Source organism: Schistocerca americana, chromosome 5 (assembly GCF_021461395.2).
Source record: "Schistocerca americana isolate TAMUIC-IGC-003095 chromosome 5, iqSchAmer2.1, whole genome shotgun sequence".
NCBI classification, from domain to species: domain Eukaryota; kingdom Metazoa; phylum Arthropoda; class Insecta; order Orthoptera; family Acrididae; genus Schistocerca; species Schistocerca americana.
In genome coordinates, this window is record NC_060123.1 from 131421674 (window position 1) to 131440634 (window position 18961).

At 38.7% G+C, this 18961-nt stretch overlaps 1 protein-coding gene across 2 annotated transcripts in view; it reads right to left on the reverse strand.

The window, feature by feature from the left end:
• Nucleotides 1-18961, reverse strand: part of LOC124615854 (pyruvate dehydrogenase phosphatase regulatory subunit, mitochondrial-like) — a 168754-nt gene that overhangs the window by 123139 nt on the left and 26654 nt on the right. For both annotated transcript variants that reach the window (XR_006979814.1, XM_047144013.1), the window contains exon 4: nt 2213-2316. Coding sequence is in view for 1 of the 2 variants with exons in the window: in XM_047144013.1 (XP_046999969.1) it covers nt 2213-2316 (104 nt within the window). In the remaining variant the exon portion in view is untranslated. The remainder of the gene's footprint in view (nt 1-2212; nt 2317-18961) is intronic.

An 18961-nucleotide genomic window follows, 5' to 3' on the forward strand; every position in this document is an offset into this window, starting at 1 on the left:
TCTCTTTGTGGTGTGTCACTATCTCAGCGTGACAAGTGCCTTGAAATGAAAATGGGACTAGCCCCCCTCCCCCAAATTAGTAACTTACTTCAAAATTAACAAATCAACTTTGGGCAACAAGAAGGTGGTGATGGTCAGCATATGCATATGAGTGAACAACATGTTTTTGAATTTGTACAGTAACAGATGCTAAATTTTCACAGCGAAGTTCATGAGACACTTCCCACAAAAATACGTTCACAAAAAGAAATGAAAAATCACTAAACTTGTATTTGAGAAATTGATGTCATGAGAGACGCTTTCTTTCTGCATCTCCCTTTTCCTTGTACTTCATGTATTTTTCTAGAGAATGCTATACTAGGTAGTACATCCTCTATCATTCTTATGTGTGACCAGTCCCGCTCAACCTGTTCTTCTTTAGTTTTATGACAAAGTAATAAGTGTTTGTACAACTCTCATATTACTTAATTTTTTAAGTTGTTCATTCTCTGGTCTTTTCAATATTTGCAGTTACGAAATCTAAAATGCCTTGTCTTAATTTTGTTGAGAGCAACGGCCTTGCCGCAGTGGATACACTGGTCCCCGTGAGATCAACGAAGTTAAGCGCTGTCGGGCGTGGTCGGCACTTGGATGGGTGACCATCCAGGCCGTCATGCGCTGTTGCCATTTTTCGGGGTCCACTCAGCCTCGTGACGCCAATTGAGGAGCTACTCGACCGAATAGTAGTGGCTTCGCTCAAGAATACCATCTTACGACCAGGAGAGCGGTGTGCTGACCCCACGCCCCTCCTACCTGCATCCTCCACCGAGGATGACACGGCGGTCAGACGGTCCCGGTAGGCCACCCGGGGCCTGAAGACAGAGTGCTTTAATTTTGTTGAGGTTTGGAAAGTGTGAATGAACTTTTTCTGTAAAAAATAGCTCAGTAAATTTAAATTAAGTCACTGATGAAAAAGAAAACAAAAGTGAAATTTTAAACACATTTCCTATATCATTTATCATTATTTGAGCATGTGTGCAAAATTACATTGCTACAGAGTTGATTTCCTCAAGGAAATAATGGTTATGCTCCTCAAAAACTGGGGATAATTGTTGCAGCCCAAAATATTCTTGCAATTAGCTTTTCACTAACTTTTCAAGGATGCTGCCTTCCAAACAGTTGTCACTGAATGGCTGCCGCTTTGTATATATTGTCCCAAATAGTGTGTTTAAAACAGCTGGTTAGTTATCAAATTTTGCTTGATTCATTATCCTCTTTCCTGGAAAAATTTTATTATTACCCTCCCACCCCCACTCCCAATTCTCTTTCTTCACCCTGTCTAATAAAGAAATCTATCTAAAATAATACATTTTCACATATCCAAAGAAGTTGATAATTCTTTTATGCACACAGTATTTTCACCAATGGTGTAATCACCTTCTTCTTCTGCTGCTGCTGCAGTGAGCAGTTGTCCAATGTTTTCTCACTGCTGAACTCCAACCAGGCAGCACACACATGTAAGATCACTGTTAATAGTATCTATGAAAGATGACTACATCTGTCAATGAAATGTTTGATAACTGCCAAACTGAATGTGATTTCTTTAATGATTTAAACACAATACAGATTTACTAACAAATTTACAATGAAAATAAATTTCTAATAATAATTATATCATTCATTAGAAACACCAGGTACAAAAATGCTGCTTCAATAAATTATTTTCAATAACGAGCAGAAAATTTAATCTCTCTCTCTTTTATGTACTTAAAACTACATAAGTATTATTGCAGCACAATGACTATGGCCTCTAAATAAATATGAAAGGGTCATTAATAACATCGGAGACAGAAGAGCAGCATCTTCATGTTACAAAAAGGTACTATGAACAAGAACTGGAGAGGAAAGGGGGAGAAAAATCACTGAAAACCCTGCACTTGGAGTAACATAATGTATAGGGGATGAATCAGAAAAGACAGTTGTTGCAAACACCTTCAGATGTCAACCTTTTCCTTTGACCCTCTCCTTCCTTCCTTCCTTTTGATCAATGAAATATTTAAAGGCTTCAGAAGCTACACATTCAACCATGATTCATACTTCTTGTGTCATCCCCATTCCAAAGGCTCCCACTTTTGAAATCTGGCAAGAAGATACTGCTCTTCTGTCTGTTAATACATTTCAGAAATTTCTTTCAGTTTGCTGTATTCAGATTTGTCAAGCAAAATTGTCTTACTTCGCAATGTAAACCGGTTGCCTGATGGTATGCCATTCGACGACGTAATGATATCATCCTGTCCTTGGTCTGAGCCAAATTCAAGCTACCGCACTGTTTTAAACCTACAAAGAATGAAATTCAGATATAAGGCCACATAGTTACAAATACAAAGAAAAAGTAAGAACATAAGAAATAATGTTACAAAGAGATAAGAGAACAGACAGGAAGACAAATACTTTAAAGAATCTTGTCAATATTTTATTGGAAATTATTTTCTTCCAACATATAAAGGCTGTAGAGCCTTGAGTGTATAAAACAACCTTGACTGTCTACAAGTAAATCTGGCTTCTTCCAGACTTTGTACCTTTAGTTAGACAAGGAAATATAGTATTTTCAGCAATGTATGATCTGTCTTATCAGCACTCCACATCATTACTGTAATTTATTAGTATAAAATCTTTGCTAGAACACAAACAATGGAACATGTGCCCATATGTATTCGACATAGAGGTATTCATTGGTCAGGGAACATGTGCCCACGTGTATTCGACATAGAGGTATTCACTGGTTAGTAGATATGTACATAAGCAAGATGATGAAATATTCCAGAATGCACACAGCCACATCACTTGGCCGTACATTCAGCATGAACTGTGAGCCAAATGGACATGTTTCCTCTGATGAAGTAGGTGAGCTGAAACTGGAAGGTATGGGGGAGGGAGGGAGGGATGGAGAGAGAGACAGAGGTGAGCTGAAACTGGAAGGTATGGGGGACGGGGAGGGAGGGAGGGATGGAGAAAGAGAGAAAGAGAGAGAGAGAGAGAGAGAGAGAGAGAGAGAGAGAGAGAGAGTGTGTGTGTATATGTGTGTAGGGGGGTTGGGGGGCGGGGGGGGGGCTAGGACAAAGATAATTTAATTTGGACAGACAGGGGAAACATTCTTGTAATGTTCAAACACAGTAGTAATGGTATGCTGCTTGACTATGTCACTATGATTAAATATGTACATATAACATAGAGGAACATAATGAACCAGAGGAACAGCAAAAGGTCACTTGTAACGGAGGAAAATGGCTTTTCGGGAAAGTTCTGGAATATCTAATACACCTCTACAGCTAACTGCATGCAACCAATCCTTGAATACTGCTTGACTGTTTGGGAACTGCACCAGGTAAGATTAAAGCAAGACACCAAAGTAATTCATAGGTGTCCTGCTATATTTCTTACCAGCAGGTCTGATCAGTATTAGCATGTTATAGAAACGCTCCCTCTGTTTGCATGTGAGTCTTTGAAAGAAAGAAGATGATTTTTTTTCACAAACTGCCGTTGAGGAAGTGAAGAAAGGTAGCATATGTGACAAATTGCATATTGATTCTACTGCCTCCAACATTTATTTTGTGTAAAGAAAAAAATGTGGGAGATTAGGGTTCATACAGAGGCATACGAACAATCATTTTTTACTGGTTTCATTTTCGAGTTGAATAGGAAAGGGAAAGACTACCAATGGTACAAATGCTCTCCACCACATTTTACAGTTGTTTGCAGAGTACATATGTAGATGTAGGTGAGACGAGGAATGGGTCAGGAACCAGCAGAAACTGATGTCAGGATTATTGTGTGACAGATGTGTTGAAGAGGCAAGATGGGGATACTGATGCTTGCAGAGTGAAGGGGAAGAGGGCAATCAAAACAATGGGCATACTTTGTTAATGCCCATTCATACGAGTGGACTAATATAGCAGATGCCATGTTGGACAGTAGTCCAGTTCTGAATTGCTCTGCACATTCGCCTATGCTAACTGCTGCCATCAGATGGTAGTTAGTCTTACTCAACACCTTACCACAACTGGCAATGAGTAGAGATAACTGTTCTCCTCAAGCTTATGATGTGAACACACTTCCTGCACGAACACACAGTTCGAATCTACAGTTCATAACCAATAGATTGTGGTCAGAGTCCACATTTGCCCCTGGAAATGTCTTACAATTTAAAACCTGGTTCCTAAATCTGTGTCTTACCATTATATAATCTATCTGATACCTTCTAGTATCTCCAGGATTCTTCCATGTATACAACCTTCTTTTATGATTCTTAAACCAAGTGTTAGCTATGATTAAGTTATGCTCTGTGCAAAATTCTACCAGGCGCCTTCCTCTCTCATTTCTTACCCCCATTCCATACTCACTTATATGTTTTCTTCTCTTCCTTTTGCTACTATCGAATTCCAGTCACCCATGACTATTAAATTTTCATCTCCCTTCACTATCTGAATAATTTCTTTTATCTCATCATACATTTCATCAATTTCTTCGTCATCTGCAGAGCTAGTTGGCATATAAACTTGTACTACTGTGGTAGGCATGGGTTTTGTGTCTATCTTAGCCACAATAATGCATTCACTATGCTGTTTGTAGTAGCTTACCTGCACTCCTATTTTTTTTATTCATTATTAAACCTACTCCTGCATTACCCCTATTTGATTTTGTATTTATAACCCTGGATTCACCTGACCGGAAGTCTTGTTCCTCCTGCCACCAAACTTCACTAATTCCCACTATATCTAACTTTAACCTATCCATTTCCCTTTTTAAATTTTCTAACCTACCTGCCTGATTAAGGGATGTGACATTCCACACTCCGATCCATAGAACGCCAGTTTTCTTTCTCCTGATAACGGCGTCCTCCTGAGTAGTCCCCGCCCGGAGATCCAAATGGGGGACTATTTTACCTCCGGAATATTTTACCCAAGAGGGCGCCATCATCATTTAACCATACATTAAAGCTGCATGCCCTCAGTAAAAATTATGGCTGCAGTTTTCCCTTGGTTTCAGCCGTTCACAGTACCAGCACAGTAAGGCCATTTTGGTTAGTGTTACAAGGTCAGATCAGTCAATCATCCAGACTGTTGCCCCTGCAACTATTAAAAAGGCTGCTGCCTCTCTTCAGGAACCACATGTTTGTCTGGCCTCTCAACAGATACCCCTCGGTTGTGGTTGCACCTACAGTACAGCTATCTGTATCGCTGAGGCACGCAAGCCTCCCCACCAACGCCAAGATCCACGGTTCATGTCCTATCATTCTGTAATAATGATTCTAACCACCCATGAATTCTTCTGATTCTTGTAAGTGAATGGAAAAGTTTTTAGTCCCATAAAGCACTGCATATTCTTAGACTTCCCCACAAACAGCAAGGATAGCCTGTGTGTTCCAGTAACATTTCTACATAGCATAGCAGTGATGGGAGATTTGCTCGTCTTATGACAAGATGCTGACATTTCTTCCCTGGAAAATAGGGATTTTGTTGGCATTTTCTTCCAATGCAATTCAGTTTTATCAGTAAATAATGGTTTTGTTATGGCCCTCTGTATCAATCAGTTTATTAAAATAGTCTTTAAAATGTTCAGTCCATAATTTTTCACCTTGCATGTCCAATTCCCTAATTCCATGTCTAGATTCGATATGCATAAGCCAGCTAGTAGTTGCTTTAAAATCAGCATTACCTAAAGTTTCCTATCCATTTCAAGCACTTTTTTACAAATCAGAGGGCCACTTTTTTGTTGTCTTTGGTTATGTATCTGCATGAACTATGTGTAAACTGCAGTGTCTAAACCAGGATTTTCTGCCATTTACGACGTTTGTCTGTGTGAGGTTCCATTTCCACTGTCAGGTTGACTCATAAATTTTGTGATGTCATCACCGTTCCTTTCAGTGTCCAATACTGTGGCATGCTAGCTAAAACTGATCCACTAACAGCGTACATCAATTGGTTTATTATTTTAAGTTTATTGGAAACACTGACAACAATATGTTTATGTTTGTCTGTCATTGTGTATGGTACAACTACAGCATGATGTTACAAGTGAAGACTCACACATCACTGACTCAAGGTCAAGCACGTGATTGCTCATTGTTGGAGAGGAAAAGAGCTGCAGCCCCAAAGAATTAGCAGGTGCTAGCAGAAGCGTATTGTGCACAAATTCAAATTTGATCACTAGATCCTTTTGGTTAACTGGTGTTTCAGATGATCGGTATTCATGTAGTCGATGCCCTATGGTATTCTTGTTTTGCAGATTCTGTTTTTTCCCGTAAATCTGTAAATATATTTGGTATGCTTGTTTCTTTTCCTCAACTGCTTTTGTGATATCTTCATTCCATACTCTTAATCCCTTCTTACTTCTTCTTTTATTCTTTTTTCCTAGGACTCATTTGTGGCCTCTTCAATATGTAGCTTTGCCATCCAGTTTCTGAGCTATCATTTGCATCTGTCAGACTAAGGCAAATATTCAGTCTTTTTGGTATAGATGTTTTATGCTCTCATCCTGTAACAGGTAGACCTTAAAACTTTCTTCCCTTCTTGTCTCAAATCTCCTTGTTCTTTTCTGTCTAGTGTGCACAGCTATTTTTTGCTACTACCAAGTACAGATCCAAGTAATTGTCACTGTCTGTGAAAACACGAACTTTCTGAACTTGTTTACTTTTTTTTACTTTTGGCAATCAAATAATCTATTACTGACCTCTGTCCTCTCATTTCCAAGTGTATTTACGTATCTCTCTTTTTAAAAAAGAATTAGTAATTTTCAGACCATTACTTGAGGCAAAATGTATAAAAGAATGTCCGTTATCATTTATGAGTTGTTCGTCACAAGTTTGCCTCAGTTACAAGTACTGTGTTATTTCCTATTCTGGCATTAAAAGGTGGTCTGTTTTGCTGCATTTATCAAGTTGCCTTTGCAGGGTTTCATAAAAAGCTTTGGTGTCTTCTTTTTTTCCATCCCTGGGAGTGTGCACTCGAATCACTGACAGATGCCCTTGATCTATTCCGAAACTTGATGTTATGATTCTATCTTTTATGTAAGCATAATCTTCAATTTTATAATTCCATTTACTATCTACTAATATAGTAACTCCACACCTAGCTCTTTTGTCATTTCATAAAGCACTGTAATCATTAGGTACCCCTCTAAATCTACTGTTCCTCTTAGCTTTTTCTTTGTTTCTGTAATTTCTGCAATATTAATATTTCATTGCTTCAGTTCTTTTGATAGCTCTGTTTCTATTAAGTGTGAGCTTCTCATATTCCAAGTCTTAATGTTGAGCTTATCCACTATTCCTAATTGTTTACCTTTTCTTTGCTCGGGTTGTCTTCTATTCAATCCATCAGGCAGGTTTCTTTGAAGATTAGCAGTAACTTAAAGTTCCCAGTATGCCATGCTGCTCTGTAGCCAGGCTAGACATGTGGTGAGGCCCCCACCTCCTGGCCTCATGACTTGCCAGTAATTTTTGATCACCATTTACTTCCTCTAGCCATTGGTAAGACATTCATCTAACTGCAAAGCACCAAGTGCTTAATTTTTCTTTGGGGTCATTTCCCCCAGGAATACTGACTTCACCCTATCTGAAAGCTCTTCCTGCCCCATGTCCGGCCACTCCTGAAGGCCATCAAAGGCATCATTGTAGACTAATCTTTGTTTTTTGGCTTGGGCGACACTGCCAGGAGCTTAGGCTCCCACCAGCTTAGCTCTCACAGTACAACGTGATGTGGAAACTTTCTCTTCACTGTAAAGCAGCAGTCTACATCTAAATCCACACCTACATCTACATCTATACTCTGCAAACCACCCTGATGTGCATGGCAGAGGGTATGTCCCATTGTACCAGTCATTAGGTTTTCTCGCTGTTTCATTCACGTATGGAGAGTGGGAAGAATGATTTTTTGATTGCCTTTGTACATGCAGTAATTATTCTAATCTTATCCTCACAATTCCTATGCAAGTGATGCATAGGGGGTTGTAGTATATTATTAGAGTAATCATTTAAAGCCATTTGGTTCTTGCAACGCTGTTAATAGATTTTCTCGGAGTAGTTTACGTCTGTCTTCAAGAGTCTGCTAGTTCATTTCCTTCAGTATCTCTGTGACTCTCTCCCGTGGACTGAACAAACCTGTGAGCATTTGTGCTGACCTTACCTTCTCTGTATACATTCAATATCCCCTGTTAGTCCTGTCTGGTATGGATCCCACACTCTTGAGCAATGTTCTAGAACTGGTCACACGAGTGATTTGTAAGCAATTTCTTATGTAAACTGACTGCACTTTCCAGTATTCTATCGATAAAACAAAGAACACCACCTGCTTTTCTCATGACTGAACCTATGTGATCACTCCATTTTATATCACTACAAAGTGTTACACCTAGGTATTTGTATGAGTTGGACGATTCCAACAGTGACTCACTCATATTATAGTCATAGGATAATACATTTTTTAGTTTTGTGAAGTGCACAATTTCACATTTCTAACATTCAGAGCAAGCTGCCAATCTCTGCACCATGTTGAAATTAATCAAGATCTGACTGAATATTTATGCAGCTTCTCTCAGATAGTACTTCATTATAGATAACTCTATCATCTGCAAAAAGCCGGATTTTACTATTAATATTGTTTGCAACATCATTAATATACAACAAGAACAGAAAGGGGCCCAACACAATTCCCTGTGGCACACCCAAAGTTACTTCTACATCCAACAATGACTTTCCATTGAAGATAACATGCTGCATCCTCTCTACTAAGAAGTCTTCAACCCAGTCACAAATTTCACTTGGTACACCATATGGTTGCACTTTTGACAATAAATCTTTGTGTGGTACTGAGTCAAATTCTTTTCGTAAATCAAGAAATACAGTATTTACCTGATTGCCTTGATCCCAGGATTTCAGTTTGTCATGTGAGAAAACTGAGAGTTGGGTTTTACATGACTGATGTTTTTGAAATCCACACTGGCTGGCATTGAGGAGCGCATTAGGTTTAACATATTTCATAACATATGAGCTCAGAATATGTTCTAAGATCCTACAACAAATCGATGTCAAGGGTACTGGGTGGTAGTTTTGTGGATCACTTCTACTACCCTTCTTGTTTATGGGTGTGACCAGTGCCTTTTTCCAAGAACTGGGAATGGTTTTTTTATTTGATGGATCTACGATACATTATAGTGAGAAAAGGGGTTAACTCAGCTGAAATTCAGATCAGAATCTGACAGGGATTCCATCGAGGCCTGGTGTTGTGTTCAATTTTAATGATTTCAGCTGTTTCTCAACACCACTGACACTAATACTTACTTCATTCAATTTTCAGCAGTGCGAGGATTAAACTGGGGCAATTGTCCTGGGTTTTACTTTGTAAAGGAACATTTTAAAATGGAGTTAAGCATTTCAGCTTTTGCTTTGCTACCCTCATTTCTGTTCCTGTCCCGTTTGCTAGGGACTGGACACAAACTTTGGTGCCACTAACAGCCTTTACAAACAACCAGAATTTATTTGGGTTCAGTGAAAGGTCACTTGACAATATTCTGTTACAGCAGTCATTGAAGGCATCATGCATTGCTCTCTAGGCATCACACATTATTCTCTTGTCAGCGAGACATGTTTCATTCAGCATCTCTCTATCTATAGCCACACAATCACTGTTTCTTTAGAAGTTACTTTACAGTGACTGTATACCACGGAGGTTCCCTCTCATAATGAACTGTTCTACTGGGTACATATCTATCCAGTGTGTGGTCAACTATTGTTTCAAACTTGACAAAGAGTTCCGCTACATGGTCCTGCCTGTGCTGAAAGTTTGAAGTTCCTCACTGAGATGTGATATTACTGATTTTTTATCTAGCTTACTGAACATATATATCTTTCTGCTTGTTTCAGTTGTCCTTTGTACTTGGGTACTCATTGTTGCCACAACCACTTCATGGTCACTGATACCAGTTTCAATATGGACATTCTCGAAGAGGTCAGGTTTATTAGTTGCCATTAGATCCAATACATTTCCATCAGGACTAGGGTTCCAAACTATCCATTCTAGGTAGTTTTCGAAGAAGGCATTTAGTAATGCTTCACAAGATGTCTTATCACCCCCATCACTAAAAGCCTGTAATTTTCCCAATTAATTGTTGGATGATTAAAGTCTTCACCAATGACTACAGAATAAAGTAAGTGAACTGAGGTTTTCCCTATAGTTTTTGATTACACCAGGAGATGAGTCCGGTGGGTGATAGGGAAGGATCCAATTATCATTTTATGGCCCCTGTAATACTAGTCTTTCCCAAACAGTTTGACATGTAGCTTCGATTTATATCTTGGTGGATGTGAGATTTTTGTCTACAGCAACAAATACACCACACCTCCATTTCCAATTTGCCTATCCTTTCGATATACGCTTAAATTTTCCCCAAAAATCTCACTGCGGTCAATTACAGCTTTCAACAAGCTTTCTGTACCTAATATTATATGAGCTTCACTGACTCGAGGAAGTTGAGGAGTGTTTGTTATGAAAATTTCCTGGTGGAGAACTGCATTTAGTTACACCGAGTTTGTGGATGGTTAAGAGACCTAGACACACAGTTATAAAATTTTTGTGTGTTTGCTTACACTCTGTAATTTTTATATACATTTAATAGTTTTTATAACAATATTATGAAAAGGAAAAAGTTGCTACTCACCATATAGCAGAGATGCATTTTTATATGAAGTCCTTACATAAGAAAACAAAATGAACCAGGTAAACCATAATAATAATAATAATAATAATAATAATAATAAAAATAATAATAATGGTGGTCTCAGGCCTTCTGCTGATGATGCAGCTATATACAATGAAGTACTGTTTGAAAAAAGCTGCACAGATGTTCAAACAGATCTTGATAATATTACAAAATGGTACAATGACAGGAAACTTGCTTTAAATGATCAGAAATGTAAAACTGTGCACTTCACAAAATGAAAAAAAAAAAAAAAAACCATAGTATCCTATGACTATCTACATCTACCTCTACTACATACATACTCCATAAGCCACTGTATGGTCCATGGCAGAGGGTGCCCTGTACCACTATTAGTAGTTTCCTTTCCTGTTCCACTAGCAGATAGAGTGAGGGAAAACCGACTCTCTATATGCCTCCGTATGAGCCCTAATTTCTTGTATCTTATCTTCATGGTCCTAATGTGAAATGTATGTTGTGGCAGTAGAATTGTTCTGCATGCTAGTTCTCTAAATTTTCTCAATATGGGTCCTCTGTAAGAATTTCATTTTCCCTCCAGGGATTTCCATTGTGTTCCTGAAGCATCTCTGTACCACTTGCATGTTGTTCCAACCTACAGGTAACAAATGAAACAGCCTGCCGCTGAATTGCTTCATTCTTTTCCTTTCATCTGACCTGGTGCTCTGAATTGCTTCATTCTCTTCCTTTAATCTGACCTGGTACATATCTGAAACTCTCGAGCAGTCTTCGATAAAAGGTAACGCTAACATCCTATATGCTATCTCCTTTATAGATGAACCACACTTTCCTAAAATTCTCCCAATAAACCTACACTGACCATTCGCGTTCCCTACCACAATCCTCATATGCTCATTCCATTTCATACTATTTTGCAACATAACATTCTGATATTCAAACGTATGTACTACTAATGCTGTATCTGGACATTACAGGTTTTCTTTCTTACTCAGCTGCATAGACTTAAACATTTCTACATCTGGAGCCAGCTGCCATTCATCGCACCAACTACAAATTTTGTCTAAGTCATCTTGTATCATACTACAGTCACATATTCAACACCTTCCCATACACCACATATCATCAGCAAACAATTGCAAGGAATTCTGTAGTGAGAGTCTTCAACACATGGCAAAACCAAGGTGAAACCATGTCCAGACATTATGGGGCTAGGCATTTACCCCTCATTACAGATGTCGGATGCCTTTGGCTTGGCAGACTGGTAAAATGGTGTAAAACTGTGGCAGATCTAACATGAGACTTTATTGTTGGGCAGAGTACAAGTGTGTCTGAACACACAGTGCACTAGACATACCTAACGACGGGTCTCAAAGCTGACAACCCACGCACATTCCAATGTTAACACCACTACATCAGCAACTATGACAGCAGCGGCTTTTTACAAAAAGATAATGCGGCATGTCACAAGAGTAGTTTGAGGAACTCGGTGGAGAGTTCCAATTAATGTACTGACCCCCCCAAATCGCCAGATCTGAACCCAATTGAACATGTCTGAAATATGATTTGATGTGCAATCAGAGCTCATTGGCCCCCTCCTCAGAATTTACGGGAATTAGGTGACTTATGCAGGCAGGTGTGGTGTACACTCCCACCAGTGACCTACCGAGGCCTCACTGGTTCCATGCGAGGATTTGTCACTGCTGGACATACCGGCTATTAGGTAGGTGGTCACAATGTTCTGGCTGATCAGTTTTTGTGAGAGAAAGTAACATGTTGCCTGATTCTTCTTGAAACATACACTCTTGAAATTTCAAGATAAACCTGTCAGTAATGCAGATCCCACAACAAAATGTGCCATTCTTTGTTGGATGAACTCAAGAATCGGTCAAATGAGAATTTTGTAAGCTATGTTTTTAGTGGGTTAATTGCATTTTCTTAAGATTCTCTCAATGAATCTCAGTGTGGCACCTGCTTTTGCTACTATTTGTCTCATATGGTCATTCCACTTTAGATTACTCCAGATGGAAATTCTCAGGTATTTTATGGTAGTTACTACTTCCAGTGATTTGTCATCAACAGGGTAATAAAATAATGACTAATCTCTTTACCTGTTTATGTGCAACATTTTACTCTTACTTATGTTCAGGGTTAACAGCTAGTCCTTGTACCAACTGTCAATACTCTGCACGTTCTTCTACATTTTGCTACAGTCTTCTGCCACTGCAACTTCCCTAAAGACAACAGCATCATTCGCAAGTAGCCTTAGGAAGCCTCCAACGTCATCCACTAGATCATTAATGTAAATCTATACTAATAATAAAAATGTAAAACTGTCATGTCTGTCTGTATAGCGAAGATGCAGAGTCGCAGATAGGCACAACAAAAAGATTATTAGAAAGTAAGCTAGCTCTCTCTCTCTCTCTCTCTCTCTCTCTCTCTCTCTCTCTCTCTCTGTGTGTGTGTGTGTGTGTGTGTGTGTGTGTGTGTATTTCTGATGAAGGCCTAGTTGGTTGAAAGCTCACTTTCTGACAGTCTTTTTGTTGTGCATATCTGCGACTCAGCATCTCCACCATATGATGAGTAGCATATCGGTACATCCCATCCTGTATTTTCCATTGTTTGATTTTGTCATGTCTGTCTGTTTGAACACACTTTTCAAAACTACTGGTCAAATTTTCATGGGTTTTTCGCATGTAATTTGGGCATAGCTTGGGGCACTGTATAGGCTTCAGTTCATGAAAATCAGACCACAGAGAGGAAAAAAAAAAAAAAAAAAAGATTTAAAGTTTTACTAAAACTGTCTTGTCTGTCTGTCTGTATGAACACGCTATCTCCAAACCATTATTAGACGAATTTTCATTGGGTTTTCGCAGGTAACTTGAGCTTGGAGCACCGTGCAGGCTTTACTTCATCAAAATCAGATCATGGACAATAAATACATTATAATTGATAGTTTTATCCATAACCATAGTAATATTATAATTGTGAAAGCAACTCTGTCTGTTACATTTTCACGACTAACCTGCCAAACTGATTTGAATGAAATTTCTTAAGGAGAGAGCTTGAACCCTGAGGAACAACATAGGCTGCTTTAGAAAGTGTGTAGCACAAGAAACTTATTGATTTGAAGGTTATTACACCAAATAGGGAAAAATAATCACTCTTTTAAAAAGCTATTTACTCTTTTGCTTTTGAACTTTATCATATTTGTAAAAGTGCTTTTACTGGTTCATACATGCTACATGCGTAAGTAATGAGTACAATGCTTACACAATCCTCATTGTTTGTGATTCATACTTCCACACTATTTGTTGCATAATGTGCACATTGTATAACACATAGCTACTCCAATAGCATGATGCACAGATGCACACTCCTGTCCATGCCCCTCTGTATGCACTGTTCAGAAGCGGTGCTGTGCATTCCAAAACATCGTGCATTGGCACAACTTGGAAGGGTAAGAGTGGGGTGCGTATCACGAGCTGTACTTATCTGAAGAGCATAGATGCAAGGGCAACTGATACTATTGTGTGTACAGTAGCTTAGTCACCACCACTCATCATAACAAAAATACTGATATGCAAGTGCAGAATGAGGTAATAGCTAGATGTAATGAACACGCTAATCTCCAAAACATTACTAGACGAATTTTGCAGGTAACTTGAGGCACAGCTTGGAGCACCATATAGGCTTTATTTAATCAAAATCAGATCTGGCTCTCAAACAGAATGACCTCCTCATTCTAAACATCATGAATTCCAAAAACATCAGTGAATCCCAACTTGTGCGTTTCTCACACAACATCCTGAAATCCAAATGATTGGAGGCAGTTATGTGGATACAGTATTTCTTGACTTTTTTATCTTCCAAAACCATGTGACTCAGTACCACACCAATGCTTATTAACAAAAGTGTAATCAAATTGAGGATCAAACAAAATTTGTGACTCGATTGCAGATTTCTTAGTAGCTGTGACACATCATGTTATCTCAGATGAAGAGTCATCGATAAAGTAGAAATAACTTCAGATGTGGCCCAAGGAAGTATAGTGAGACCTTTGCAGTTACATTGTATAGTAAGGACTTAGTTGGCAATATTAATAATAACCTCAAAATTTTCACAGATGTCTAGTTGCCTATGACCCAGTACTATGTGAAAATGCTGCAGCAATGTCCAGTCAGATCTTTATAAGATTTCAGAGTGTTGCAAATTTTGGGAAATTAGTCTAAGTATATAAATGTCAGATGGTGGCAAAATGTGTTGACAAAATACAGAAAAGTAGTATCCTAAGACTATAAAACCAATTAGTCAAAACTAAAATCAGACGAATTGTACAAATAACTGGTTGTAGCAATATGAGGGTATATTAAATGAAATGATCAGATAGGATCAATCATAGGTAGTGCAAAAATGCAGTCATTCTACAAAGGAGATTACAAAACATTTGAACACGCCATCCTAGAACACTGATGAAGAGTGTGGGACCCATGTCACATAGGAATAACAGGAGACACTGAATGTCTGCAAAGAAAGACTGCAAGAATCATCTTTTTTTTGGGGGGGGGCGCCTCAGAGGAGAGCATCATGAAAACACTGAAAAGCCTGAATTGCTTGCTGATTGAAGATAGACATTACTTATTCTATGGAACCCCACTCACAAAGTTTCAAAAACTATTATTAAGTGAGGAACATAGGAATATACTTCAGGCTCCAATGTCTCACTGCCTTAGGAACCACAAAGACAAGATCTGACTAATTACAGTGTGCTCAGAGGCCTTTAAGCAGCCATACTTCCCATGCTCCAAATACAGGTATGAATGAAACAGTAACAAACGCTAATATGTAGTACAATGCTAAGTACCCACTACCACACATTACACAGTGGTTTGCAGAACATGTATGTAGTAGATTTGGTATTGTTTCTATTTTTTATGGATATCTGCAAGCTTCTTTGTTCTGCTATATCACTCAGCACATTAATTTGTTCCGCTGCAAATTTGAAATTCCTCTGTCTGTATACCTATATCATGAACAAACATTATGCAGTCGTACTTCAGTCTTAATCATTCTTCTTCCCAGTGGTTTGAAGAGGAACGTATTTCTTAATATGTTAAGCTACATCTGTACAACAGTCACCAGCTCACATTTTAATAGGAGACCAAACTGTTGACACTAGTAAGATTTAGTCATTGTGATTTAATCACCTTTCTTATTGGCTGCAGTTGTTCCCATAAATTAATAAGGCTTCAAAATATTTTGCTAGCATTTCACAGTTATCATTTGACTTGGTTAGTGTTACATTTATTCTCTGAACCATCTTTTTGAAATGCCTGTGGTATTAGTGGGACTTTCTCCGTAGATATGGAGTTCAATATTTTCTATTATCCTTTCATATTCAAGTTTATTGTTTCATATTATACTCTCGTCAGTGTGGATTCAATTTTGTTATTGGATCTTCAATATTTTTTTCACATAATTAAATGATTCTTCTAGACATCTTCACAATTCTCACTCCACAATGCACAGTCCTTTCCTTCTTTGATCTCTGGTATTTCTTTGGTAATTTGCATCATCTACTGTGTTATAATATTAATGTCTTTTTAAAGGACATGGGCAAATCGTCACAAATTTATTTTCTTTGTCTCTAAGCTTTTTGGTATTAAAATAGATCACAGTTTGTTTATTTCTCTTTCTATTGAAAAGAAATGGATCTAAAAGTAATTTCTGATACAGAATTATCAGAGTTGGTGGTCATTCCCTTCTTGACCCAGACATTAATTATTTCAGTGTTGTGTCTTTGAAACAGTGCAGCATTGCCAGTTTCTGAAACAGTGTGTGACAGTCCATCTGAAGCTTTCCGTTACCTGAGCCTGGCGATTGTTATGTTGGTTGTTTCAGATATATGGGATGGAAGAGTGTGTTCACAAACAATTTAATGGTGTCTCCCATTCTTACTTGTGCACTGAAATCACCCATGACAATCTTGACATGATACTTCAGCACTTTTGATAAATTTTGGTCTGCACTGTCCCAGTTTACCCGTGATGTCGAGGTCAATAGAATCTTTTTCATCATTAGTCATGGCATGGATATTGTATAAATATTTTAATTGCACAATGTGGGGATAGCAAACAAAACCAGTAAGTTAAAAGTTTGGGCCAGCTCTTGAAAATCCTATATCCATCTGATCCAAAAACTTCTTCACCTGTGAAGCATATTTCTTGTACAGCTATTAACAGAAATATAACTTTCATAAAGATTTTGCTCAGTTTGTACCAGACTGTTCCTGTTGATTGTTGTCATAAACTTTTTCATTTAGGTTTGAGTTTTCATGATTACTTCAGATGTCCAAAACACTCCAACTTGTCTGTAGCATGATGTTACATCCTTCCCTGAATCCAAATGGGACGCAAGTTCTCTGTACCCAGAAAAGTAGTCTAACATTGATTTAAAGCAGTCAGCAGACTATAAATTAGGATGTGAAGCTTGTAACACCCCCCCCCCCCCCCGCCCCCCATGAACCATGGACCTTGCCGTTGGTGGGGAGGCTTGCGTGCCTCAACAATACAGATAACCATACCGTAGGTGCAACCACAACGGAGGGGTATCTGTTGAGAGGCCAGACAAACGTGTGGTTCCTAAAGAGGGGCAGCAGCCTTTTCAGTAGCTGCAGGGGTAACGGTCTGGATGATTGACTGATCTGGCCTTGTAACATTAACCAAAATGGCCTTGCTGTTCTGGTACTGCGAACGGCTGAAAGCAAGGGGAAACTACAGCCGTAATTTTTCCCGAGGGCATGCAGCTTTACTGTATGATTAAATGATGATGGTGCCCTCTTGGGTAAATATTCCAGAGGTAAAATAGTCCCCCATTCGGATCTCCGGGCGGGGACTACTCAGGAGGACGTCGTTATCAGGAGAAAGAAAACTGGCATTCTACAGATCAGAGCGTGGAATGTCAGATCCCTTAATTGGGCAGGTAGGTTAGAAAATTTAAAAAGGGAAATGGATAGGTTAAAGTTAGATATAGTGGGAATTAGTGAAGTTCGGTGGCAGGAGGAACAAGACTTTTGGTCAGGTGAATACAGGGTTATAAATACAAAATCAAATAGGGGTAATGCAGGAGTGGGTTTAATAATGAATAAAAACATAGGTGTACGGGTAAGCTACTACAAACAGCATAGTGAACACTTTAATGTGGCCAAGACAGACACAAAGCCCACACCTACTACAATAGTACAAGTTTATATGCCAACCAGCTCTGCAGATGAGGAAGAAATTGATGAAATGTATGATCAGATAAAAGAAATTATTCAGGTAGTGAAGGGAGACGAATATTTAATAGTCATGGGTGACTGAAATTCATCAGTAGGAAAAGGTAGAGAAGGAAACATATAAATGAGTATGGTGAATATGGATTGGGGCTAAGAAATGAAAGAGGAAGCCGCCTGGTAGAATTCTGCGCAGAGCATAACTTAATCATAGCTAATACTTGGTTTAAGAATCATAAAAGAAGGTTGTACACATGGAAGAACCCTGGAGATACTAAAAGGTATCAGATAGATTATATAATGGTAAGACACAGATTTAGGAACCAGGTTTTAAATTGTAAGACATTTCCAGGGGCAGATGTGGACTCTGACCACAATCTATTGGTTATGAACTGCGGATTAAAACTGAAGAAACTGCAAAAAGGTGGGAATTTAAGGAGATTGGACCTGGATAAACTGAGAGAACCAGAGATTGTACAGAGTTTCAGGGAGAGCATAAGGGAACAATTGACAGGAATGGGGGAAAGAAATACAGTAGAAGAAGAATGGGTAGCTTTGAGGGATGAAATAGTGAAGGCAGCAGAGGATCAAGTAGGTAAAAAGACGAGGGCTAGTAGAAACCCTTGGGTAACAGAAGAAATATTGAATTTAATTGATGAAAGGAGAAAATATAAAAATGCAGTAAATGAAGCAGGCAAAAAGGAATACAAACGTCTCAAAAATGAGGTCGACAGGAAGTGCAAAATGGCTAAGCAGGGATGGCTAGAGGACAAATGTAAGGATGTAGAGGCTTATCTCACTAGGGGTAAGATAGATACTGCCTACAGGAACATTAAAGAGACCTTTGGAGAAAGGAGAACCACTTGCATGAATATCAAGAGCTCTGGTGGAAACCCAGTTCTAAGCAAAGAAGGGAAAGCAGAAAGGTGGAAGGAGTATATAGAGGGCCTATACAAGGGCGATGTACTTGAGGACAATATTATG